This window comes from Hyposmocoma kahamanoa, unplaced genomic scaffold, assembly GCF_003589595.1.
Source record: "Hyposmocoma kahamanoa isolate Upper Pololo Valley unplaced genomic scaffold, ASM358959v1 192, whole genome shotgun sequence".
Lineage (NCBI taxonomy): Eukaryota > Metazoa > Arthropoda > Insecta > Lepidoptera > Cosmopterigidae > Hyposmocoma > Hyposmocoma kahamanoa.
In genome coordinates, this window is record NW_020653719.1 from 7,280,525 (window position 1) to 7,308,072 (window position 27,548).

The 27,548-nt window shown below is 37.0% G+C and overlaps 1 protein-coding gene across 4 annotated transcripts; it reads right to left on the reverse strand.

The window, feature by feature from the left end:
- Positions 1 to 25,993, reverse strand: LOC113226454 (chromosome-associated kinesin KIF4A-like). 4 transcript variants are annotated; one of them, XM_026459079.1, is made up of 22 exons: positions 25,640 to 25,993; positions 23,988 to 24,089; positions 23,358 to 23,549; positions 22,903 to 23,062; positions 22,247 to 22,458; positions 20,834 to 20,996; positions 18,686 to 19,199; positions 17,087 to 17,275; positions 16,421 to 16,594; positions 15,322 to 15,385; positions 15,182 to 15,285; positions 14,721 to 14,875; positions 13,637 to 13,785; positions 12,387 to 12,631; positions 8,318 to 8,443; positions 6,132 to 6,338; positions 4,982 to 5,233; positions 4,348 to 4,409; positions 2,969 to 3,263; positions 2,879 to 2,886; positions 1,817 to 1,899; positions 1 to 657 (listed from the first exon to the last, which is right to left on the reverse strand). In XM_026459079.1, the coding sequence occupies exons 1-21, from the start codon at positions 25,878 to 25,880 to the stop codon at positions 1,830 to 1,832; spliced, it is 3,684 nt and encodes a 1,227-aa protein (XP_026314864.1). In that variant the 5' UTR covers positions 25,881 to 25,993; the 3' UTR covers positions 1 to 657; positions 1,817 to 1,829. The 4 variants fall into 4 exon arrangements, 3 of the variants coding, with proteins under 3 accessions (XP_026314864.1, XP_026314863.1, XP_026314865.1); XM_026459078.1 differs by having other exon boundaries at positions 2 to 657; positions 15,182 to 15,385; XR_003310108.1 differs by lacking the exon at positions 2,879 to 2,886 and having other exon boundaries at positions 2 to 657; positions 15,182 to 15,385; positions 25,640 to 25,880.
- Positions 25,994 to 27,548: the final 1,555 nt, after the last annotated feature.

A 27,548-nucleotide genomic window follows, 5' to 3' on the forward strand; every position in this document is an offset into this window, starting at 1 on the left:
TAAAAATATAAAATTTTAAATTTCGGACAACATTTTCAAACATACTATTTTGACAGGGCAGATTGTACTGGGAGATTAGCTACACAAAACATTTTCATGAACAGAATCGAGCAATCACAAAGTTGTCGAGTTTACTCTTTACTTAATACTGTTTTTGACAACTGTATGGGGAAAAGTCAATTTAATTTACCGAATCATGATTTGATACTCAACTCACGAATTTAAGAACGTCAAAAAATTATAAAAAAATCATTTGATTTCAGTCTTTGTTGACACGTTTGGGCACCGGAGACGTAGTTCATCATACATACAAGACGAATACCTGATCGATTACAAAAGTGTACTTCATAAGTAAATTCCATCTTTAAACATGATATTCGTTACATTAAAATCGAGAAAAAGAAAATCACTAAATCGTTATTTTACTGCCTTAATTCTTTAAAGGTCATCTACAAATATTAGAACTAACCTAAAAATTACAAAAAACGAAGAAAAAACAAATTCTACGTACACATCATCAAGATCCGATAAGTCAAAAAACTAAAACAACAATACATTATACACTTAATTTAATTGTATTGAACGCGACAGGGCGTCAGTGGAGCGCGGACCCATCACTAAAAAAACTAAAATATATTCTGGTCGGATTTATTCAGTCTGAAACAAAAGAGAATTTTGTTAAATATGACGTCCCAGTACCATGAGTACCATAACAACCAAATTCATTTTGGGGTACTCCCCGGAACACCAGAACCAATTTAGAAAAGTTGCTTCTACCGGAAATCGAACCCGCGACCTCCTCATCCAGTGCTCATAGTGCAAACCGTGGGCCACCGTGGTTGAATTATCGTACACTGAGAATGATAACTTTACTATATAAAAAACGTCATCTTGGATTTGAGAGTACGAACTTAATATTTCTGTTTATTATTATAAACAGAAATCTTTCATCTGACTTCTTATTGTTAAATTTTTATTTATAGATCTTATCACTAAAAGATGGTATTGTTCTAAACATCAGTACTGTTTTGAATCTTACAACGCTTCTAGGTAACTAAATAGCATTGCTCCAGAGCTTCAGTCTTATATAGCCTGGAAGTTGTTATTTTCAATTTGTAAATTCAAATATTGATCATGAGCTGAAATTATTTTCTAATCTTTGACAAATATGCGTGTCAATAGATGACATTGTGTGTTACAAAACTAATTTATAAATTAACTTTTCCTAATATGAACAGATGGCGTTAATTCGAAACAAAATAAAAAATAGCCGGCACTATCTAAAAAATCTATGCAATAAGTGCCATCTAGTTGATTTGTTTGTTATTATTAGAAATTAGCGTAGCTTTGATAACTTGCAATTTGTATGTAAAGCAACTTGCAATGTAAACCAAATTAGTTTCAAAAATTGCTATTTACTACTCGGCGCGACATCTGGCGTACCAATATGTACTAAATACCCGACTACGCTGTCTTGTATCGAGATTAGCAATCCTCTTGAGTTGGTCCATGCTGCTAGGAATCTAGTTGCCTAATTAACAGATGTTATGCAAGTTTAAGTTCTTTTCCATACTGTTAAATTTTTTTCTTGATATAAAGAAAAAGAAATCGAAGTCAGATAAATTAGCCCCTACAAGAGAAACGCCTAAAAACGCAGTAACTAAATTGTAAAGTTCTGAAGATCCGTAAGAAATAATGCTCCATATTTTTCTCACAAAAATTCACACTTCGCAATAGAAAACTTAATACCAAATGGAATCCTGGATTTTTTAACATAAATATCTACAAGAAGACTCTCTACGTCATAAAAACTCACCTTTACATCAAGGTCACTCTTGTTTTGTAGAGTAAGAAAAAAATCCTTTCTTCTTCTTTACGAATGTCGCATCAAGGTGACCTCTGCAAAACGAAACACAAACTATATTATTCATAGTCATCATTTATTAATCGAACACCGGGCGATTGATGCCGGAGTTCCTCAGGGTTCTGTACTGTCCGCAACCCTCTTTCTGCTGCATATCATTATATTAATGAATATATCATTATATGTTCATTCCAGGGACCTTTGAGTATGCTGATGACAGCACAGTTGTGGATAGGTACTTGACCAATACAAGAGTCAGTGGAGAAGAAATCCAGTCTTGTCGCGAGTCCATGGTTAGTCGTTTGAATTCGACACTTAAAGCAGTCTCCGATTGTGGCGATGACAGTTCTTGTAAAATTTCATGCTACCAAACGCAGGCATGTCTATTCTCCTCAAAACGGAGTTCCCCGAACGCTATAACTTGGACCTTTTCAAGGTGAGTGTAAATAGGCATTATTTAGGTGTGCATGCTACAACGTCGACCTCATCGTCACTTTCCATCAGGTGAGATGGATGACAAATGCACGCTTATTTTTTATATAAAGTATCGTTTAAATCTTCGACTATAGCTCTTGTCTGGTCCATATTATATTTAGCATGTGTAACTAGACCTTTAACTAAAATAGAGTAACAAAATTATGGCACATAGTTCTGCATAGTCATTTATTTAATTTTGAATCAAATGATAAAAAGGGTCTTTAATACCGAATTGTATTAAGTAATAAAGTTAACAGTAACCACTACTTTGATGACAAATGAATTAACTAAATAAATACATTTATGCGTACAAATACGTATCTACTAATATTCAGCACGTCAAAACATAACTAAGTATGTACTCGTACGATTGAATATTTACCATAAAATATTCCTAAATGGGCTGATCACTATCTACCAAATGCTTTGCAGAACTATGCACTTACTGAATAATGTGGAGGAACTAGATAGAGTCCATTCGCTTAAATATGTGCCATATGCCAGACAAGTTTTTATAGAACGAGTATTTCTCCTTACTGCGGTGCCTAGGAACGAGAAAAAGTGCTATCAGTAAATAAACACTACCAGTAAGAGCATAGTCCGCAAGGGGGGTTAAAAGAAGCCAACCTCACGCAGATACTTGAAGAATAGAGAAATAAAATGGTATTTTGCGACGTCCATCCCGTATTGGACGATATTGTCTGCGCAGTACGTGGACATCGGGGCGACGCAAGTATTATACAGCAGGAGGGCGTACATCCATTTTTGCGCGTGAGGGTTGGGGCTATGTTGCCCCTCAGCAAGAGGTCGCAGTGTTCGGACGACCAACGAGTTCTCTTCGCTTGGTATAGGTACGTTAGGGAGGCACTGCTCTTCGACCGGCCGAGCTAACTTGTGGTCGATTTGATGTGCCGTCTCTGGTCTGACCACGTGAATTATTATTATGAATTAATTTCTGCGACAGTTAAGTAATTTTATGGCCCTAAGCTAATTTGCCTAAAGTACAAAAAAAAAAAATCTCCCAAAAGTAAATTAAAACAGAGCTTATACAATTTGAATTTTAGTGTGTTATTTAATAGGCTACCGAAAAGTTTTGTGCAAATAAAATTATGAAAACAACCGAATCAAGTACTGCAAGTTCCGGAAAATCTTGCTAATGTAATATTACTCTATCAACTTAACTTATATTTTACCGAAAACTAGTGTTAGCCATTTTTATCGAAAATCAATTATAAATTTGAAAGCGACCCTACATATTTTATAACCTTTCCATCATACGGAAATATATACTATCATGAGTGACGACATACGAATTTGTAAGCAATATCAAAGTGTATTTGTAACCAATCATTATATAATAGTTATATAATGAAAAATATTCTTAAAACGATGGACGAGGCGAGGAAATGAGTAATAGTGAAGGAAACTAATTTCTGTCCCGGAAGACTTCCACTTTTGTATAAAAAAAAAAAACTAACTACGAACTTACATCGACCATATTCGTTTCTGTCCAGAAAAGTTCCTGCGTTCACATAAAATTTTGAAACTTATAGCCTTGTAGCTAAAGCTACATAAAAAATTGTCAACATGGCGTCGCGTTTGAAGCTGGCACCAAGCGTTGCCGTCGAGGACCGAACGGTAGTAGTTATTTTCATTAAAATTAAGAGTTAACAAAAGGAAGTCTACGACATAAACAAAGCTGGTTGCGACAATCTGTTAAAAACGTTTTTATAGAAAATGTATTTTCGGTAAGTTTGTACCTCTTATTTTCGATTTCTGTATATAATATGAAAATGAAAAAAATTTTCAGTATATTATATCAAAATAGTTTTTTTTTCCTAGAATTGTAATTTGAAAGAGCTCTTAATTGTTTGCTAAGTTAGTTTCGTTTTTAGTAACCAATTTTGACGATTAGCTTATACAGGTTAGTCTCATTTCGCTCCATTTTATTTGCTTTTCGGAAGCTTTATTATTTCCCATTAAAAATTTTACGATAAATAACTTACCCTTTTCCGAAAAATGATGTGGTGCGGTTCGGCGTAGACTCTAGAGCCGATTCTGACGATGGCTGCAATACAATTGAGATTGTCATTTAATGGAGTATTAAAAGAATGACAGTTTTTATAGAATGTTATTGACACCGTCTTCAATATAAGAACCTTATAGTACTTCCTATAAGTTGAGTGAATAAATAAATATGAATGAAAGGAATAAGAATGTCTTTTGTACCACTGAGATACGTATTTTGTCAGTTTTGGCTGACTATTTATTTTAATTACCTTTTTGGTGTTTTTATTACCCCTAGCTTGACTGGAATGTTTATACAACACAGTAGCAGAAACTAGTCGTTTAATAATAATCTCAGTACAGAGTACTAAAAAAACCGACCTCAAAAGTCATTCACCCCCTAGATTGCCACCGTTAGAGGTGGAATATTTTCTTCAAATTTAAATGGAACCACATCTAAGGTACCCTCTTTCCAACAAAAAAAAAAGAGTCAACGAAATCAGTTCACAAATATCCGGAGTTACCGCGTAACATACACACAACAAAAAAGCAGTCGAATTGAGACCCTCCTCCTTTTTTTGAAGTCGGTTAAAAAGTGGCTAACTTAACGTTTCGCCGAAGAGAAGTAAGTACCTTGTTCTCCTTGTCCTCGGAATCGTCTGTGGATTTCCGGTTCTGGCAGAGCGTGGGCGGGCAGCGGCAGGCGTCGCCGCAGCCGCGCGTGGCTTTGCGGCAGCCGCACATGCGCGTGGCGCATGCGCCGCGGCACGTGCAGTGCGGCGAGCCGTCGCTGCCGCGCTTCACCGCGCCGCTGCTGCCGCCGCTGCCGCGCCCGTCGCCGCCGTCCGACACCGTGAAGTTCATGGTCAGACGAGGACGCTGCGCCTGAAGACACGTGAGGATGCAATACGGCTTGTGGAGTCACTACTCTGGCAATACGACGACGACGTTGTGTCGTGACGTTGCGTTGTACTACACATAAATCAGAACGACGTACAGTACGCTGAAATCGGTGTCATAAAGACATGAATATCTTAATCGTGTGGGAAATTAAACCATTTAAACCGCGTATATTTGTTTTTTCAAACAAACCTACGTTTCAGGTTCTATACACGTCCCATGATCACGGCTGTAAACGGCACGGAAAGTTTGTTTGTTTGATAAAACAAAATAAAGGCGATTTAGATCAGAAAAAAAAAATGTTTCATTACCTTCATGTGTAATAATCGCGAAAACCTGAGAGATAGAGAACTTAACCGTGTGTTAACATTTTTATTTTCAATGCATAGTAGGTTTTACTGAGTCTGCGTATTGAATGTTGAATAGTGTCTTCGTAACAAAAATCGAATGTGATAACGATTATATCTTTCGTATATTTTAAATTGGTCGATTTAAATTTTTATGACACCGAGTGACGAGACGAACAAGTCGTATGCCTGGTGGTAAGCGACACGCTTGTCCATAGCAGTTGCAGTATCATTCAGAGCTTTAAATCGCAAAGATCTGAGGGGCACTGCCACTACGCCCATCGCTCTGAGACATAACTTGACAAGTTCCATGTGCTTGTAATTTGAGCGACTTTCCGTGTTGTATATTACCATTATTATAATTTTTTATCAAGTTTAAAAAAAAACATTTTTTATTAAACGATACTGTATAATAAAAGATACGTGGGTAATCGGTCTTGTGTCTTATTATAGTGGCATTACAGCAACAAAGCAAGAACTCTATCATTTAGCTAACACACTAAATGATGGAGTTCTTGCTTTGTTTTATCCCTTACCTGTATACGTTTAAAAAGAGGTGTAGCACGCCAATCAGGGTCTTTGTCGGAGTCTTCGAACTCGTCATCGTCCTCGTCCGAGGGTTCCATGTACTCCAACTCACGTTTGGCGTTGTTGCTGCCATTATTATTGCTGTTATTTTTACCTCGCTTTTTGAAATTGTTGTTTGTCATCCGCAATTGTTTCAGCTCCTCTTCCAGTTGTTTCTGTTAGATAGTAATTTTATATTAAGACTCTATGTTATGTTAATTTTAAAAAACATATGTTTAGACTGATGTCAATATTTTCGTAGAACCGATTGTTAGAGAACCAGTTTGCGAGCTAAATAAATTAAGTTTATTTATGAGAATTCTTGCATTTTTATTAATATTACTGCTGATAATCGAACAGGTTATGGGCACAGCACGCTTCCACTGCTAGCACGCTTCCACTGCTAACGTTTTCATAAGTATGGTGAAGTTGAAGTGTACAGCTTGTTAGTGTGCTCGAGGATGCAAGTATGGCAAGCAAAGTCGGCTGCTGTTCTTTGCTTCTCGTCGAGCCGAGCAGAGTCCCGGAGATTTGGTCTATAGCGATGTTTACGGGCCAATAATAGGATGATCTTAGTCGGGTACGAAAACCACAACTACAGAATGTATGACCCAAATACAAACCAGATAAAAGTATCAGGAGATGTAGTGTTTGAAGACACCAATCAGAATGTTGTCAAACAGAACCATGTTGTGATTGAAGATCTAGAGGAAAACTGTGAACAAGAACCCTCAGTACCAGGAACGAAACGTCCACATCATCACAGGCAGAAGAAAATAGCGATAACAGTTGAAACAGCTGTGAGGACGATGACACTATCAACCTGTTGTAACGCTTGATCCCTTCGAGATGATATCAAGTCGTTTTAAGACCTAGGAGAAATGGGAATTATGAGGTTAATATAAGCCAATTCCTCGAACTTTGTCCTCGAATTCCTTGAACTGAAATTCGTCCACATATGAAGAAGCGTCGACGAACCCAGTCAAATACCAATCGAAGATAAACGTAAGACTCATGAAGAAACCAAACTTTCAACTTCACCACACTTATTATTTTTAACTTTAAACACCCGTTTCGAGTTAATATGTTTCTTGTCACTCATAGGGTCGTATTCTAGAACTCTACTTAATGTTCAAGTCAGGATTGCACTGGAAACACAAGCACTGGAAATACGACCCTAATGGCAGGGACTTGAGTATGATTTCGAGTGCTTTAAACCATACTCAAATCCTGACTTGAGCATTGAGTAGAGTTCTAGAATACGATCCTAGATGTGGGCGAAGGTTCCACTCCTATGTTGTGCATATTTCCCGGATTCGCATGAAGCGTTTCGCTTCCACATTTGCCTTTGGAATTCCCTGCCTGCAGACTTGTTCCCCGAACGCTATAACTTGGACCTTTTCAAGGCGACGAGAGTGAATAGGCATTAATTAGGTGTGCATGCTGCATCCTCGACCTTATCGTCACTTTAGATCAGGTGAGATGGAGGTTAAATGCGCACTTATTTTTTCATCAGGTCTTGTCGGGTTCATATTATATTTAGCATGTATAACTAGAGCTTTAACTAAAATAGAGTAACAAAATTACATGATTTTTTAGTACTATTTTCTGTGTTTTGTCGATGTTGTTATTTAACTCTCAGCATTTTCATGAAAGAAATTTTAATTTAACTATTCATTTAGTAAATACATTGAACCATCCTTGAGAGTCCAACAGTGCTGTCGCGGGTTCATTTTGTTTACATATTTGTTTGAATGGGGCAGTAACTTAGATTTAGACCACGTCGGTCAGATTCAGCTTTCGTCAGATCATTTCTTTTTTCCGTATAGGTCAGAATACTGAAGGCAATTTTGATTTATTTTTTATAGTAAGTGACGAGACCAGCGAGTCGTGCGCCTGGTGGTAAGCGACCAGCCTCTCCTTAGCAATTTCAAGTGCCACTCAGAGCTTTAAATCGCAAAGATCTGAGGGGTGCTGCCACTGCGCCCGTCCGTCACCTTAACACATAAGTTGATAAGCCCCATATCCCTATAATTTCACAACAAACAGTTTATTTGAATGTAGTAGACTGCTTAACTAAGAACCTTTATGTCTCCTGCTTGATTTTTATATTTGTCTTCAAATGTGTAAACGATATCGCGTTCTAGATACATACGTTTTCCTCGTCAAGCTGTTCTAGGCGCTCCTGTTGGTAGCGCATGACGTTCTGCAAATGACGACAGGCCTCGCTGTTGTCGCCGCGCCCCACCACGCCGCGTTGTAACGCCACCAGTGCCGTCAGCTGGAAAATATTACGTAAAATCATCTACTTTGAATAGCTGCATCTCAGCACCATATCCAAGGTGGCATGTAAAATGTCAATAATACTCACAGGGATCACAAGTTAAAATAAATTTTGTCAACTTTTCAACTTTCCGTGCAAAATTTCACCCCGAACTAAGACAGTAAAATTCTTAAATGTCATCCACTACTACTTACATTTTATTAGTACAATTTTATTGTTAATTTCATTTGAAAATTTAAGTTTTTCATTGGCATTCAAATATTGACATAAACATTATATGCGAGGCTCAGTTAAGCATGTTGGATGGACATATAACCGTAGACCATTTTCAAGTAAAATAAGGTTGCGTTTAACAAGTTTTTGTAAATTACATCGTGAATGATTACTATAATAATTATAAACGCAAATATATAGGTTGCAAAAACACCCTTAACGAAAACGAGAACTACGTATTCTTCCTATTCATCGTTACTAGTATTTTCTTATGTAGGGCGATATCTGATAGTTAAAAAGATATTGAGAGTCGAAGTGAAAATTTTGTTTTCGTGTTTTTTACGAAATCTGTTTTGAAACGTTATTACTAAACTTCCCTCCAAATAAATATTATATTTTTTTCTTAAATTCACAAGGCGTTTGAAATTACTAAACCGCAATAAATATCGAACGCACACGCAATGCGACTGCCGGCGCCGCTATGCAATTACGCACACAAATAAACGTCAGCTGTACATGTACCACAGGCAGACAGACGAGATTACACGCGAATGGCCATTTGTGGCACCAAGCACGGCCTGTATTATTAAAAACTAAATTAGTTTATTTACAGAGTAATTTTGTGTTGTCTTACTACAATTGTAATACAGAAAATTAGACAAAATAATCAAATGCGACGTATAGCATCGATCTATCGATCTCCGCAAGGAGGGCCGCGGGGCAAAAGGGAGGCGAAAAAGAAACGACAAATACCATCGATCTTTTTCGAATAGTGTTATTTGGTTTTGTTTTTTCGAATACTGGCGTCAATGAGTGCAGTTTGTTGTTGATGTAATGTAATCCTACATTTCACTTTATTTAGTGTTTATGTTTTCTGTTTAAGTGATAAGAACTTAGTACGAAATGGACCCTGGCAATCATTTAGTGCTCGAAAGTTATATGGCCCGTGGAAATGCCCCCTTTTACGGGATTGAATATCGAAGTGCAGTTCAATTCTATTCTGGACGTGGTGTGAAAACCCACGTTGGAAGTGCGAACAGCAGCCAAAGAAGACTACAGTGTCATTTCGCTTACTAAGTATATAACTACTATCAGAGATCAGACTGAACGCAGATTGAAAACACTCACTCATGCACTGTTGCACGCGCTACGTTACGCGTCATAAAAAACAGCTGTTTTTTAATACCTAAAAATTAAAGTTGTTTCCCAGCAACTATTTTTGTTTTATATGCCTCAGTTTGATGTACACCACGCGTGCATAAATTTCAGCTTCGTTAAAGGTCTTTTTACACTCTGTATAAAACACAAACTATTAATTTTGTATTGCAATGAAACCTAAAATCACATTTATATTTTAATTTTTTTCGCTGCACGTGCTATGCTATTTATACTATAATATTTTGTTTGAGAAATAAATAAACTAAACATTGTTTGACATTGTTTATGATATCCGTACAATTTATACAACCTACGCCTGCATCCGTTAAAATCACGCACGATACTAATGTCCCCTTGCACTAACTAAACTTAAGTTTCTCTTAAACCAATACTTGAAATGCAAAAGACACTATTTTACATTGTGTTAAGAGTTTATTTTACATTGTCTTATCAATTTAAGCATTTGTGTAAAACGTAATAAGTTTAGTACAAGTAGACATTAATGTCATTACATAATGGACATCCACACTAATTACTTTACACTTCAACTAGAGAACTCCCTGTACCAGAGCAACCAAAATTCACTATAGAAGAGCACTACCTTGAAAGCCCATTTAGAAAAATTCGTTTCCCAAATATGCTCTACCGGGAATCCAACACGGTTGGGTCACTGAGGTCGTCAAACTTCAAAGGTGCTTTCAAATACATTACAATGAAAAAATACACAAAACTAAAAGTGACTACGTAATTTGTGCACAAGCAAAATTACATTAACATTCCGAGTGACCAGTGAACTGAAAGTCCCAGCCACTCCGCAACGTCATTTACCTGTAGACAAGGGAGATTCTCATCATTACTAATTTACAATCTGTCGGTAACATTTGCGGAACTGTCGAATGACGTCATGTACGACAAGCTTCAGTTAGTGCATAGGTTCCAAAACTTTTTGGCTCACCTCCCACTTAGGCAAGATAAAAAATTTCAACGCCCATCACCACAAAAAAATAGTGAAAACTCGTTTTTTTTGTATTAACACAAAAAATCACAATGAGAAAAATTGTATATACGTGTAAAAAATATCTATATACACTACTTTTTTTTCAAATGCGATAGCACCTTGGACAGCATCGACGCCAATTGCTTCAACCCCCCTAAGATTCTTCAGCGCCTACTAGGGGGCGGTAGGGACCACTTTGGGAAACTATGTATGAGTTAGAGAGTCACACATAACATCGGTGTTTCGTAGAAAGAGCAAAAACGCCATTTCGAAATTTTTTTCAGGGGAGAATGTTTTAGACTTTAAACTTAAAACAGAAACTTAAACATTTTAAAACTAAAACATGCTCCCCAAAAAAATTCAAACACTGTTGACACCGTTGACATATCCACGTAATAAAAGCGAAAAAGATGTGTGGTTCGGCTGTGTCGACTCGCGTCGTGTCGTCCGTCCTCGCCGTATTCTTAGGCTAGCAAATCGGCGGACGGCGCCGGATAGCATGGAAGAGGATCTTTTGCCCGCCAGCGCACACTGATGAGGAATATACCTTACAATACCGCAGAGTACACTAGAATATCGCGTCATCCGCCCACATGCCACCGGTCGCTCGGATTGGAATCCTCTCTTCTAGCAACTAGCAACTATGCAGTCGGAAAGTGCCCGGCGCATTCTGGCAGACTTCGGCGCACACCGGTGAATTCCGGCGCATACCAGTGGATTCTGGCGCATGCCGGTGGATTCTGGCGCATACCGGTGGATTCTGGCGCATACCGGTGGACTTCGGCGCATATCGGTGGATTTCGGTGCATACCGGTGGATTTCGGTGCATACCGGTGGGCGCACCTCCGGCCACGATATGCTGCGGTATCCTCTAATGTACTCTTCAATACCGAAAAGAGAAAGCGCTGCAATGCCCCGAGGTCGGCCTCGGAGCATTGAAATGTATACCTTATTTCAATTGTTGTAGCTTAACGCTCAGCATGAACGTCTCAGCACCAGACTTGCACTGTCTCGCCTCAAAACAAAGTATTGAAAAACGGATTTCAACTTGTAAAGCATTCAGTATATTTCTGAATGTGCGCTTTGGCCAATCTGCCGCCCATCTATCGGCATGTTACTTAAATCTTTAAAATATACTTGTCTCACAGCTTTAAATTTATTTTTCGATACTTTATTTTCAGGTAAGGCAGTGCTGATCGGGTATAGAGACGATGTTATATGGACGATGACCTTAAACTGGCAACACGCAGTGGTTTGTGGCGAGGTGACAAGGGTTCAAGTCCGCAAATATTTCCGACTAGTGGTACTATGCATCACACATTACAGTTAATTAAAAAGAGATCTTTAGGCTTTCTATATTTAGAACACTTCGGACTTCAATCTAGTAACCCAAGTATGACCATTGTCTATTCTCTTAATCTAAATTTAACATTTCATTTTACAAAATATTATACTCCTGTTAAAGTTATAACTGTTTTTCTAAAGATGTTGTCTCATATTGAAGAACCTCATAAACAGTCAAAAACAAAGTTGAGGCCTCAGAATTCGACAAACTATAGAAAATAACCTTACCTTCTGATCGTTCTTAATCTTAATAGTCGCGATTTGCCTCTCAAACTCGGCTTTGCTGTTTTCGAACTCGAGCTTGAGTCTGTCATATGTTTCTTTGACTTCTTCATAAAGAGCTTGATAGCCCTTTTCGCTCTGGTTCTGTAGTTCTCGCTTTGCGTCTATTAAAATATCGAATAGATATTTCAGGGCCACCTTTGCTTCGAGCATCGATTGGATGTTATCCCATTGGGTGCGAGACTTGTTTTCTGTGAAATTTTAATGAATGCATTTAGTATATGACAAATTAGTAGCATAGAATGTACGAGTATGTTATGTGGTTATGCGGCAGAAAGGCGCACCAATTGTCTAGCTTTTAAATTAGGGAATCAACAGCACACTCAACAGCAAATCAAGTTTATACACTTTTGTTCGAATATCGCCTCTAGTGCAACGGAACATGATCCGTCAATGTGTAGCTTGATGGGCTCTAGTCTGTACGGTTAATAAGTAAATAAGGTTAAATTAAATTCAGTATGAAAACGGCAGCATCTTTCACTTTAGTCCCGTATTAGCAAATAAATAGAACCCTATAGTCTACAATATTAGTAGGCATTTTTTGCAACACCAGTTTACAAGCTATCATAATTTGTCGACTCAGCTGTACAAGCTCTACGTTTATAATTAACGTAAATTTCAATCACCGTTACTAGTACAAAAGTATCGACTGTGAACTGGCAAATACGTAGTGTATGTGTAATAAAAATATTTAAAAACTACGTATTTTTATAATTATTAATACAAAGATCGAACACTGAGAAAAAATTCCTTCGATCCGGCCGGATTCGAACCGACGTCTTCTAGCTTACCGTGACAGACGCTATACCAACTAAGCCACGGAACGAACCAGCGGACCTCACGAATTTTTCTATGTGCTTACGTCGTGTCTTTGTATTTGGTTTTTTCAAGGACTTTTTAGTCGTAGTGCCACCTATGAGAAATCTATGAAAGCTTTATCACCCAGTTAGTTACCTTTACAGTTACCAGTCCTGGCGAGAAATGTACGTATTCTTATTTAATAAATCAGATGCTCTATAAACGACGCAAATAATTTTGTTTCTTCATCCTTGTAAAGTTGTCAAAATTGAGATAGTACCGGTTCCCAGTTCACAGTCAATATTTAGCTCTAATGACTAAGTTTATATAGTTGGAAATATTTCACAAAACGGTTTTATCATATTATATTTATAAGTTGTGGTAAAATGCAATCATGCCTTGATCAGCAATAAGTATCTTCTGTTGCAAGTCAGATATTTGAGCCTTGCGCAATGCGAGATCATCTTCTAGCTCTGCGATCTTCTTTCTATTAGCCTCCTCATCCGTGCGGTTGCGCAAGTCCTCCAGTTGTTCCATTATGAATGCCCTGCAGTCAAAATTACATTAAAACTAAGTTTATTGAATGTCACGATGTTTCACCATCGTGATATTCAATTATTTTTTATGAAATTACTCCACTACTTTGTTATTACTAGTTAATTATTAATACAAAGATCGAACATTATTTGATTTTTAATTGGAATCAGGACCAAACCGCAGGATTGAGCTTCATAATCCCAAGATCCTTTCTACAGAACGTCATCAATATAGTAGCATCGCGCGTGAAGCTATTGAAATTAAATAACACCGTAATTTGAACCAAGAAGACGGTTTTAAGCTTTCATCGTCATGGGATCCAGTTATCAGCAAATATAAACGACATCAAGTATCGCCCGACAAGTCGCTGGATGTCGTGAGTGTTGTGTGTCGGTCTAGTGAGAACCCTAGTGCACAAATAAATAATGAAGATCAAATGCGGATAGTTAGAAAAACACGCACGGCTCGAAGAAGCTGACACCCGCCTCTTCAGTTCCTTCAAGACCATGGACGTTGCAATACGTTCGAAACGTTGAGGTAATTAAAATATGTTTTTATACGTGATTAAGTCCCGAATTAGAAATCAAATAATGTGTGAAAATCGTGAATGTTTCAATCAAAGTAAAGATCAAACACTTAGGAAAAATCCTTCGATCGGGCTGAATTCGAACTAGCGTCTTCTAACGAACCGTGGTAGATGCTACGTCAACTAAGCAACGCAACGAACGAATCAGCGGGCCCAACTAATTTTCTGTGCATGTTTCACATCTATGTTTAGGTTTTGACGACTTTTTTCCGTAGTGCCATCTGTGAGAAATGTAGTGCTTAGTTAACATAGCACGTAGCAGGCGTCTAGCGTCTAACAATAATTAATTACATTACATTTATGTATTATTTTCTACCAATCCAACGCAATGTAAGTAAACAAGCATGTGCAAATGTTACCTGTACTCCATAAGTTCTTCTAGCGATTTCTCGGCTTCGACGATGCTGAGGTGCACCTCGAGTTCCTGCTCGATGTACGCGCGAACGGCAGTCTCCTTAACGCTACCCTTTGCATTGCGTTTGAGTTGCGCTGTTTTTTGGCGCTCAAGGGCTTCCTGTTACGGCAATCACAAGTATCAAATGCTGGATACCTGAAGAAGAAATCGGTAGAGGCAGTACTCTGTGGCCCATATAGATCAGCGACGAGAACGGTAGTCTTATAAGGACAAGGCAATCCAATCGTAACTCAATCAATCTGAACTGAGTTCGAAAAAGATACTAGGTGTAATATACACATAACCTGACGTTTAGTTTAGGCAGGAACACTTCCAATAAATCTTAAAACGTGGCTTAATCTGCTTCTTTTTAGACTTGATGAGTCCAGCAGTGCGACACTTTATTAAGATATTGCAGACACTTGCCTTAAGTCGCTTGTTAACAGCAACGGCCTCCTCCATTTTCCGCTTGAGCACGTTTTGCTGCTTCGCGTGAAGCGACTCCATCTTGGCCATGGCCGTGGCGCGCTTGCGGTCCTCGTTGCGCAAGCGCAGCATGGCGCGCTCGTTGTCTGCCTTCCATTTGCGGAACTTCTCGCTCTCTTCGCGCATTTGCCGGATTATTTTCACCTATTGATAAATGTTTTAAGTGGGGTGCACAGAGTTGTGAGTCTTGGCATATATGAGCAAGTAGGGCAGCTTCCGCCTTTTCAGCGCGTAAATGCCTTCACGTCGTCCCTCAGAGCATAAGGTTGTTACATTATTATTTTGGTTGTACCTATAGACTGTAAGCATGATACGTTCCACGCAGTATTCTCGTGCTATACTGAAATAGCCTTTGTTAAATGCAGTAAGTACTTATGTATTGATATTTTTTTACTAGTATCGCAGATGTGTATCTTAATTATGAAGTATGGACGGAACCCATCAGAGTACGGTTATTTACACAGGTGGGTTTCCGTCCATTTAATGTTAGGTGGTTTCAATCCGCTTTGTCCGAGCCAACGTGTAGTGCCGCGAAGATTTTGTATACATGTTTGGTTAGGAAGTATTTTGATATATCTGTATGGATTTTATTAAGTACTTTCTTGATGTATCGTTTTAAAATGGGGCTGTGCATGTTCAATAATGCTCAAATACCTTAACGTGTTTCCGTGTACGGCGCGTGGCGTGTTTGGTCATATTCAAGTCGCGCTGCTATGTTTTGTATTGGTTACCGTACTTGTATTATATTATTATTATACTATAGTATTTATTATAATCTACCTCGGATAGTAATTCACTACTTTATGTAATATAGCCAAAAAAATAGTCAATGAAAAAAAATGGGAATTTAACATTGACTTCACCTACAAACTGTAAATTAGAAAAGGTTTTTAATTTCAACTTAAAGAACTGTGTAAATATAATTAATAATCCGAAGGTTAAATACAATTAATAAGTACATAATTACTTCTAATAAAGTACGAGATTATGAAAAATTACGCTAAGTATTGTTGAATTATCTTTCACATTTAAGACTTCATAGACCTATAATAATAACGTCTACTCTGTTGGAGCCGTCTTACATATTTGTACGAAATAAACTGGAAGTACAGACTGTCATTTCACTAAATGCATTGAACTCCCAGTAGATTTATATATACGTAAAAGAGTTTGACATGCCTTGGTAGCTTTCATAGCTTGCAGCTCTGCGTTTAGTGCGGCTATTTTGGCTTCATTCTTCTCCTTGGTCTTGATGATGTTAGCCTGCTGCTGGCACTTCTTCTTCAGCTCAGTTATCTCTGCTTCTAATGTCGACACCTTGTGACGACGCACCTCGTTATCTGGGTCCTTGCTCTGCGTAAAAATCAAAGGTTTAATAATTAAAAAACTCTTTTATCAGTATTTTTACAGGTTCTGCCCTGTAAGTATACTGATTTTCAATATAAAATTTTCCTGTTATAAGGCAGGAGTACAGACAAGATGAAGTATTAAATTTTTATTAAAATAAACGTCAGAATGTTTAACCACCGTGAAATTCAATTAGTTTTTGTGAAATTACTCCACTAGTTTGTTACTAGGTGGTAAGCGACATCCTTATCATTAGTCACTTACGTAATAGTCACTTTACTGCTTGATGGCAGAAATAGTGACAGTACTTCCCCAGGGAACTCCTTCACAAGAAACTCTACTGCTACTAAATTTATTTAGTATGAGACCAGGTAATTGTTCTAAACACGACAAATAAATAATTTCGTAACGATTACTTTATGGTATATGAATTGACAGTAAATCATTTGACTATAACTCAAACTTGGAACACATGTTAGAAAAATAATAAAAACACACCTTGGTTTGCTTGAGTTGTTGCATAAGCTCATCCCGTTCCTTCTCCAGCCGAGAGATGCGTTCTTCGTTCTCGCGTAGATTCGTGTGACTATCAAGCATTTCCTTGTTGTTGGCCAGTATGGCTTGAACTACAGACGCCTTGATCGCCATCGCGTGGTTTAGTTCGCGTAACTCTTGGGTCAGAGCCACCTAGAAGTAACAGAAAGAGATTATAGTCAATGGAATAGATTGTTTATAACCATAGGATAATTAGTGTTCTTTATTGTGTGATAAAATAATTTTGCGCATAGTTAAAAATACGAATTATAATTGGTATTCAAAAAATTTACTGAAGCTTTTTTAATATGATTCCAAAAATTTATTGGAGTGCTCCATTTAGTTCTTTCTTGTTGTTTTTACTAATGATATTTTTAAATAAATTTCTGGATATGGTAAATGTATATGTATTTCAAAAAGCAGCCCTTAGATTTTCTTATTCGTCAGAATTGGCCTTACGAATGAGTAATAGCAATTTAACAATTTCGCGTATCAAAAATCTCTGGTAGTGACCAGGTTAAATCTTGCACATTGATTTTTCTTCATATATATTAAATTTTAAATAAAAATTGTAAATTATAAATGTGTACAAATATTTGTTTACAAAGAGCAACCCAGAAGGTTTTTATCAATGTGACGATTTCTAGTGTAAATTGCTTACTTATGAAGATATATAGAAATAAAGATAAAATTGAGTAAATTTTATTAAAAAAATTTATTCAAGTCACGTGGTTGGTCAGTTAGGGTGCACGAAAGGAGCCTTTCCGTATGACGTACCATTCCATTATTATACATAACTGGGCTGTGCAGTAAGTAAGTAGGCTTTTAGAATAAGGTGAAGGTTTTGATTAATACGTTTCTTCACAGTAAAGTAGTGTTCATACAACAGATGTACTCTAATTCCATGCCATGGTTATGGAGCTGTGGAGCGTGCAATGCTCGGCATTTCTCTACGTAATCTAATCAGAAATGAGGAGATCCGTAGAAGAACGAAAGTAACCGACATAGCTCAAAGGACTAGCAAGTTGAAGTGGCAGTGGGTAGGGCTCATAGCCCGTAGAACTGACGGCCGTAGGGGCAGAGAGGTTCTCGAATAGAGACCACGAACCGGAAGGCGTTCAGTGGGACCGCCCCCTACTAGAGGCACGGATGAGTGAGATGACGGGTAATCTGACAATATTTGGGGGAGGCCTATGTTCAGCAGTGGACATATTCCGGCTGATGTGATGATGATGATGAATTCCATGCCGTGAAATGTGACAGAGCTTTAGCCAATCTTATGATAAGTGCTATTCCCATGTCCCAAACGCTCAATTGAATGAATCATTCCACAAGTATGGAATTATTCTGGTCATATCGAGAACCAAGGTTAGTCACAGACTGATTTTGATCCTGAAATTATATCGCAAAAAACTGGGCTCTGTAGAAATTATGGATATCTGCTACAACCTTGGTAAATATTTTTTGTACGCCCGTATCTTAACATTTTTCCATCCGCCCTAATTTTACAAGTATTATCTAGTTTTGAAATAAAAATAAATTTAAAACAAAACATATACAAACCTGTCCGATCGCCCGTTTTTCTTCCTCCAGCACAGCTTGCTCCTCATTGAAAATGGCATCCTCATCAATCTTGTCATTGTCTCCTTCGGTCACGAAAGACACCTTGATCTCATGGTCTATCAACTCCTCATTCGTTTTCACATTCATCGACTGAAGGTCTTCTAATCTCGTCTTGATTTCCTTCAAATAATCAACCACACCTGTCTTCTGTGACTCATCTTCAGACGTATTAAGTTTATCAATTGTTTGATTACATTGCTCTGTCAATTCATTTAATTTTCTTTCGATTTTCTCCTTAGCAGCTTCAGCTAATAACGCCTTTTCGCAAAGATTTGTATTCTCTATCAACATATTGTTAAGATGTTCTGTTATTTGCTTGTGCTTCTTTAGCAAGTCTGAGTATTTGGCCCGCTCCCTTTCAAGTTCGTCTTGTAGCTGCTCGTTGTTTTGTTCGCTCGTGGACGGCAGTTTTCCGAGTAGTTGTAGACGTAATTCGTTAACTAGTTTGTTTAGCCTGTAAGTAATTGGAAAATTGTCAGTCATTGAAAATATTGTTCAACCATTAAAATAAGTGAGTGGTATGGGAGCGCTCCATTCTCAGATTGGCTGAAAACCATGGACCAATAACTAGAGATTGCTAATCACGATACAAAACAACGCATTCGGGTATTTAGTACCTCGACCCCTCCTACGTAAAGTATTGTATGTCGAAATTGCCAAGTTTACAGGGGAGCGTTTTAAAGTTTTCAATTCACTGAAATGAGAATAACACGTGACTTTAGCATTTCTCATTTTTATTCTAAAAATTTCTAAAATATATATAGAACACAAAACAAAATTTTAATTTGTATATTTAATTTGTAAATATTTCTCGTGCGTGCACACTATTTCCCCAAAGGATAATTCCGTAACTTAGGTGGGAATGAGTGTAAGCATAATAAGCGGCCATTGCAGTCATTAGGTCAGTCGTTTTCTTTACCTCTCTCAATGCTTACGTGAAATTAGACAACTTTTTCTTAATTTTTTGTATATGACATTTCCAATTCACATGCTTGTCTATATTTAAACCCAGCAAAGTGAAGCTGTGTACTGTTTCTACAGGCGTGTTATTATATGCATATACTAAGTATAATGGAGTTTTTTTGCGGTGGGTGAAATTTATATCCAAGTTATGGTCAGACATCCAGTTTATGACCTCAGTGAAAACATGGTGAATTTTTGCATTCACGTTGTCGCCGGTACCACATGATGTCAAAAGTGAAACATCGTCGGCAAACATGACACAGTGTTCAGAAATAGATTTAGGTAAGTTATTGATATAGATTAGAAAAAGTAAACATCCAATCACGCTGCCCTGCGGTATTGAACTTGTCATGTAATGCTGGTCAGATCTAACGTTACATATTGTACATGTATTATAGTCAAAAAATTCTATGTCAACATACTGAACTCGTTTTTGTAAATAAGATTGCAACCACTTGTATGCTTCTCCCCCAATACCTATACTATACATTATATTGTACTTTATCATAAGCTTTCGTCATATCTAATAACATTCCGATCGCGTACTGTGTGACTTAAATAGAAACTAAATAGTAATTAGACATATATAATCAAGAATTATAATTAATTAGAAATATTGTAAAAGCGTGAGACCTCAACTATTGTCATGCCCGTACAGGGTTGTCATACTTGTATCATGTGTGATGTGCAATAAATAAATAAATAAATAAAATACAGAATATTTTAGGAATATACGGAGAGGTCTTATTTCAATGCAAACGAGAGTTGATATTTATAAGTGATGTATCACTGATTAGCTACCAGGAATGTATGGCCCTTATTTCGTCTCTATCTGGCTATATACCCGATGAGCCGGCTACTCTTTAATTAAATTTAGGATTAGGGCCATATACCCGTATTAGGAAGCATTCATTTATAAATAAGTTTGTAACACACAATGCCATATATTGACAAACATATCTGTCAGAGTTTAGAAAATAATTTTAACTCATGATAAATATAAAAAAAACTGACTTTTTATATCTTATATTAAAGAGAAATGAATTGAAATCCAAGGCCGTGTACATAATTTAAACTACTTCCAGGGTATTAATCAGTGCACTTAAGTAGTGAAAATTGTTTTACCTAACGATCTCCGCAGCCTTGGCATCTTGGTTAATGACAGGCTTGTTACGGATGCGGCGCGCGCGATCCGCGTACCGCAGTGTTGATACCGTTTCGTCCAGGTTGTAGTCCGCAGGTGATACGCACGCTACCATGAGTGTTAGGGAGTTGCCGCCTAGACTGTCTGTAAACAGGAAAATATACGACATTTTATTATTATTTCTCTTCTGTTTGGTTCTCATCTTTAAGTATATCGCTGTGTTCTATACGCACGTAACAATATTTTAAATAATATATATAACTAAATGTGTATAAGCAACTGTGTGTTTGCCTATTACATATGTTGTTTAACAAATTTTCTCTGCCTCCAAAAAGCCCAAAATAACATTCTCAGGGTGTTATCTGCTGCAACCTGGTACGCTCGAAACTCAGAAATCCACACCATCTGGATACACCAATGGTTCTCGAATCTAAATGCTATTCAGTTCACTATAGACAAGTATCGAGCGCACATTGTTCTATCGATTGTTGATTTGATTTTAAAACACCCATTTTGTTTTTAAACACAACACAAACATCAACACTGTATTGTCTGTTGTCTTTCCTGGTATGGTTTCTATATTTATTTTTATGTCACAATAAAGAAATAGTTATTAGCTAATAGTTCTAAGGTTCTAGGTTCTAGGTTCGTTAATTCTTGCTACCTCAAACGGTCTCAAGGGGGAGCCACTATACAATTTTCTACCCCAGTTCGAAAAAATCGTTGATCCCGCGCTGTTTGGTCGACTGACTGCAGATTTTCAAGAGAAAGAAAAATGTGGGAACCTTTGATTGCGCCAATAACTTAGCAGGAATTAATTTGTAATCTCAAGTTTATTCATGAGTTAGTTATCATCATAGTTTTATCAATATATGCATATGTGTATTCACATGTGGGAGCTTTTTTTTATGATATCAAGTGACGGAACGAACAAGTCACGGGACTGGTGATAAGCGATACACCTGGCCTTAACAGACATTTAAATCACAAAGATCTGGGGCACTGCCGCTGCGCCAGTCATCCTGAGACATAAGTTGACAAGTCCCATGTGCCTGTAATTTCATCAGCACGCTACAAAACCGTAACGCTCGGTAAGGTAAGGTTATGTAAACTCGTAATTGGCATCTGATTGATCACATTGAAATCCATCTTGTAAAAGTAGCTGTAAGTTACCCTAATAAAAAAAAATATTTAAAAAAATAATTGAAATTGTTAAAAATTGCTTAAAATATTTCTATCTAACAGTGCTGAACAATATGTTATGGTAGCTTCAGCACTAGAAATTCATGATAAACACTGAATAATTACATTTAAATGTACAATTACATGTTGAACTTTTGCTACATGTTGAATGGCTCTTTGTGACTGTTCTAGTTATGTTAAGTGTCACTTACCCTGCAGTAATCTTGTGAGCTTGCTATCCCTGTACCCAATGAAACTTCTATTAGTGCCATCTCCAAGCGCCGAGATGACATTACCCAATGCCAGCAAACCCTGATTAATTTTAACTCCTTCCTTAAGTCTCTCGCCTGATGCTTTAGTTTTCTTTATACGCTCTGAACCTGCTAGGTCTACTAGGTGAAATTTTGATGTTGTTGCTATGTTTCTGTAGAGTAAATATATGATCAATTAGGAATGGGGCCAGAAATATCATGTAATCCTAACTGTCTCACATTTCTTTACATTTGCATGAGAAAAAATTGTACTCTGTAAATTTTATAGCTGGACGAAAGATTTCTTCATCCAATAATAGAGCAGCATGAAAACATAATTTTAAAGTTTTGTCTTGTTTCTGAGTGTTCAACAAACTGAACAATTAGCTTGTCCCAAAAACTTAGGCAAACATGGTGTCACCAATTTTGTAAATCAGAACCAATTTAGAAATTGTTTTGTCCTGAAATGTTCTGACCAGGAATTGAATGTGGGACCCAGACAGTTGGGCCACCACTAGGCTAACTGCCATTTGTTCCAACACAGTGATTTTCTATCTGGTGTCCTGTTGCTGCAAGGTGGGCCACAGGAAGAGAGGTATCACATCAATGTAACTCACTTGTCAGTGCGGCTTTCCTTGGCGATAATGATAGTGAATACCGCGTGGCTGCGACTGGAGGCTTGGTTCATGGCGGTCGAACCTGTCACGCGGCCTAGTGAGCCCTGCTCGAGTATCATCATGGTTTCCATTGTGGACGTTACTAGCTTTTCTGTTATGCCTGGAATTTTTATGGTAAGTTGATGATAAGTATACATATAATTTTATGTAGAGTAAATCCCTCTTCTCTGGTTGGAAGTAGACTAAAGCATATCTCTATGAGAAGTTATCTAGCATCTCTCATATTTCTGGGACAAAACCATTATTGCCTTTAGACATATTGAAACTACTCTGGCGCCTATCCCCGTTAAAAGAAAGATGCTGCTTTAACGGCATAAAATCTTTTCATATCCAGAAGTCACACTGAAGTTTTAGTGCAGTGCAGAATAGTAGACTTTGACTTTTAAAAAAATTACCTGGCAATATCACGCCTTTGTTAATATCCTCTCTAATCTCAATTATACTATGTCCTCGTTCCTTTCCTGATAGCAAGTCATAGCATTGCTCCTGATAAAGCTCCATGAAGGAAACATTTACTCTAAATATGAACTTATCTTCGTGTGTGTCTATATAGTCAAATATGTCTGCTACAGCTTGTGGAATTACACCTGGAATAACAATGTAAATTAATTTTAAGAAATAAATCCTGCTAAAACAAACAAAGGGCCATCGGCAATGTAAAGAATGATATATGATGTGATTCACAAGTTGCTTGCATATAGCAACTTTTAAGTCTCTGAAATATAGAGTACAACTACCACTGACATGATTTGTTCCTAAATAAATAGATTTAGAATAAAATAACAAATATTGAAAATGCCTATTATTTAAACTTTATTTATCTCAGCATGTTAATCATTAATATAAATAACATTATAGAGTTTTGTATAAGACTATGGTGATGACGAAAGTTCCATAGCGGGAAGGCACAGACATCAACAACAACAACAACAACCAGAGGACATAAAAACTGTTGGAGCCAAGAAGTTCCTTCAGTTCTTGATTGGGTAGAAGATTAAAATAAAAAAATACAGAATAGTGTATACCTAGTTTTGTAGAGTCCCCATCTGAGCCAGAGTAATTAGTGCCCATGGTGTAGGTTTTTCCTGACCCTGTTTGTCCATATGCCAGGATGGTCACATTGTAACCTGAAATTAGACAATTTTAGGTTATAGTTCTTTTTCATTAACAATTATATGCAGTCACGAAACTTGCCAACATAATCTCACTTTGGGCCCTTGCGGACCAATTGTAAACAAAGTAGCCTTAGTCATCATGCCAACTGTGCAGTCTACCCCAACATTGGCGACTATAATTTAACATATTCACAGTCCCTCATATAAAATCCGAATTCAACCCCCTAAGTCCACTGGAATTTATGAGAAATAGTGTTGGATTTGTCTTTTACTCTCACATTAAATATATCCCAATTATTTTGTTATTTTTGAAAAGTACACTTCCTATAAAAGAACACCCAATTCAACATAGCATACTACCTCAAGGTTGTACTTGTTGAACAACTACTACTTCTTGTTGGAGTTGCAAATACATGTTGCAACTCCATGGGCAGGGTTCGTATGAACTCATACATTACAAAAATTCCCGAGCCCGGAATGCTTCTACGGCCGCCTCTGTGTGGCCTGAGCCTTATTGTGCTTATTAATAAGCACATTTCAGCATATTATGTTTGTTAGTTTAATAAGGTATGTATTTATGGGTCTTTGTAACCTGAATATAAATAAATGAAAATTAAAAAAATAATAAAGTTCATACTATAGCTGATGATACCTCATGTAAAACACGTAGTTTTATATAAGGTATCATCAGCACAGCTTAAAATCAAACATGCTGATGCTTGCTGAAAAATGGAGTCCTACCTTAAGTTTTTACTGTGGAATACACTATTTTGTTGTTGTAAATAGCTGTGGTAAATAAATTTCTTATACTATACTATACAAAATAATCTTGTGAAACATTATGTTGCGAACACAACAGAATTTTTGTATAAAATGTAATATAACTTTTGAAGCAGTAACTAATCCCTCATCAAAAGCACATTACATAGGCCGGGGGTTCTATTTTTCTACTTACCAACCTCCTAACACCACATACATGTTATTTCATCTCTACAACAACTGAAGAAAAATAGTTCACCCGTGGATCCCACCGGAGTCAAAAGACATAAAAATATATCCTATGATCCCATGGAAACATAGTGGCAAAAATGTTACTCACAACTGCCATAGGATTATAGGCATGGGAGCCAAGTGGCAGGAGTGAATGAAATAAGCTTTTTTCTGAACTAAAAGATCAAAAAGGATGTTCACTTTTGAATTGTACTTTCATAAGAAACCACCACTGTTTAGCGATTAATGGCACTAATCCTGTAAACTGCTAACGTATTGCCAATATATTACAGTTAACTTAAACAGTTTTTAATTTTACAAGCTCGTCGAGATTCTTACATCTTCTACTTGGGAATGATGATATTTAATATTGCATATAATTAAAATTTTAAGTACTCTTGAACAGCATTAAAATCATCCTTATAAAAAAATTATCATGTAAAACAGGCACTGCGGCATTGAGTCCCGAAACCAGCGTGTTATATTGTGCCATACCTACCATACCACCTCCATCATAACAATCAATTTAAAAAGCGTATTTTATACATAAATAGAAACTAAACAATACAAACCCTGAAAAAGCTTCCCTATAAGGCCCTTCACAGCAGTGTCATAAAACTCCTGCTGTGTGATATGCTGCGGGAACACATAGTTGTATGTGAAAGCGAGGTCCTTGATCTGGACCTGAGGCTCGCCTGAAACCACGTCGATGCACTCATCGCACCCTCTGTCCAGCTCCGATTGCATCAAGGGCCTTATCCTCAAAGCCACTTGAACTGTGTCTATTGTACCCTTACTACTTTCGTCAGCCATTTTTTATGCGTTTTCCTAAAATTATAAAAAAAACACTTCCACCGTCTTCACCAGCTCTGGACGTCCTGTTGACACGGGCGAAGGAACCGATACGACAGTTCCTTTACGTGAAATGGCATCTGAATTGTGTGTCAAACCAGATATTTTAAACTTTTTGACCTGGAACAAAAAAGATTTCATAGGTTTTGACAGTGCTAATAATTTTTGATCACTTCGCAAATATTTTTTTGGGAACTTAGTGTACCAAGTACCAACTGAACATTTTCTAGAAAATATCGCTGGTATATGGAAATGAGAAAAACGTTACTTGTTCGTTTCTTGGAAAGTAACCTAAGACAAACTTTGAAAGATAACTTTACCTACGTAAGTTCACTAATTACCTCAGATAAAATAAAATAAATTTATTTACAGTCCTTTCCTTTGCCTATATTAACACAGAACGGTTGAAGCAACGAATTTAAATTTGAATTTGTATCCAGCGTTGCCAATGCCAATTGTTCAAAATTCCCAATAATCACGGTTAAAATCCTCAAATTTGGGGAGAGCAAAGTTCATATTCCACACAACTCGAGTTATCATTATTTATTACAAATACATCGCTTAAACATATGATATACATATAATTAAGAAACTCAAAATGTAATCATCTATTACGTTTGCTGTGAATGTAAACAGAATGTAAAATGTAAAGCAAATTGTAAAATTAGATGCCTTAAATCGTTTATTTGTTTTAATGAGATTCAACATTAATCAGCCTTTGAAAAAAAAAATTTCTTTGCCTTACAAAATTAAGTAACTTAATTATTTGTTGCACATTTGGTGACACTATGTTAATGTTAGAAATAATCAATGACTAAATTAAGTTTCGACGTATATTTAATATTTAAAGTTGACGAGTGGTAAGTAGTGGTGTGGTAGTAACTGCTCGGCTTTGTTTATCAATAGCTGATTTCGTTTTTCTTCATACTGAGACCGACCCAAACGGGAGAAAGGACTGCGTACTCAACATGCACCGACTGGTAGTTTTACAATTCAGAACCTGCCTGTTAATAATGCGATTGAAAAACAGATCGATATAGTTTATCACAATGTTTTCATCAGCAACGATCAAATAAGCGATGCATCAGCAATCGATAGATTAAACAAAATGATAAAATGATAGAATCCCCACATTTTTCCCACATAGCGCCAATCATCACAAATCCCCAATCGAGTTGAAATTCTTTCAAATTCCCCGCAATTTGGGGAATTTCCCACAAATTGGCAATGCTGTTTGTATCACGATTTTTCACAGAAACAGTAATTGTGCAGTCGTAAAGTGCTAATAAGATAGCAAAATACTACATTATATGCTACTGTTTCATTCTAACTTGTTGAAATAATTAATGTATAAATTAAATAAGTATCCATAATAGTGTTGCTAGCTTAAATACTCGAGTTGTCAAAAGTTATTAAAGCCATTTTGTCATTTAATTTACGAGACGATAATATCAACAACCAACAACAACAAGCTTGTTTGTTCACACGCCGATGTATGGTCGCGTCGGGTGTGTGCGCACCCGTTTGAGTGTCAACGCGAGTCTTTGAGCGTGAACGCGGCCGTTTAATTTCACAAATTCTTCACTAAATTAACTAATTAACGAATTAACTTCACAAAAGTCTGGCAAC

Excerpts from the sequence above, each read along its gene's own strand:
- LOC113226454 (XM_026459078.1), bottom strand. The coding sequence starts at position 25,880 with ATGGCTGACGAAAGTAGTAAGGGTACAATAGACACAGTTCAAGTGGCT. Across the intron at positions 13,786-14,720 it reads GAAGAACTTATGGAGTACAG|GGCATTCATAATGGAACAAC; the intron begins GTAACATTTGCA and ends TTTTGACTGCAG. Across the intron at positions 8,444-12,386 it reads AGATTAAGAACGATCAGAAG|CTGACGGCACTGGTGGCGTT; the intron begins GTAAGGTTATTT and ends AATATTTTCCAG.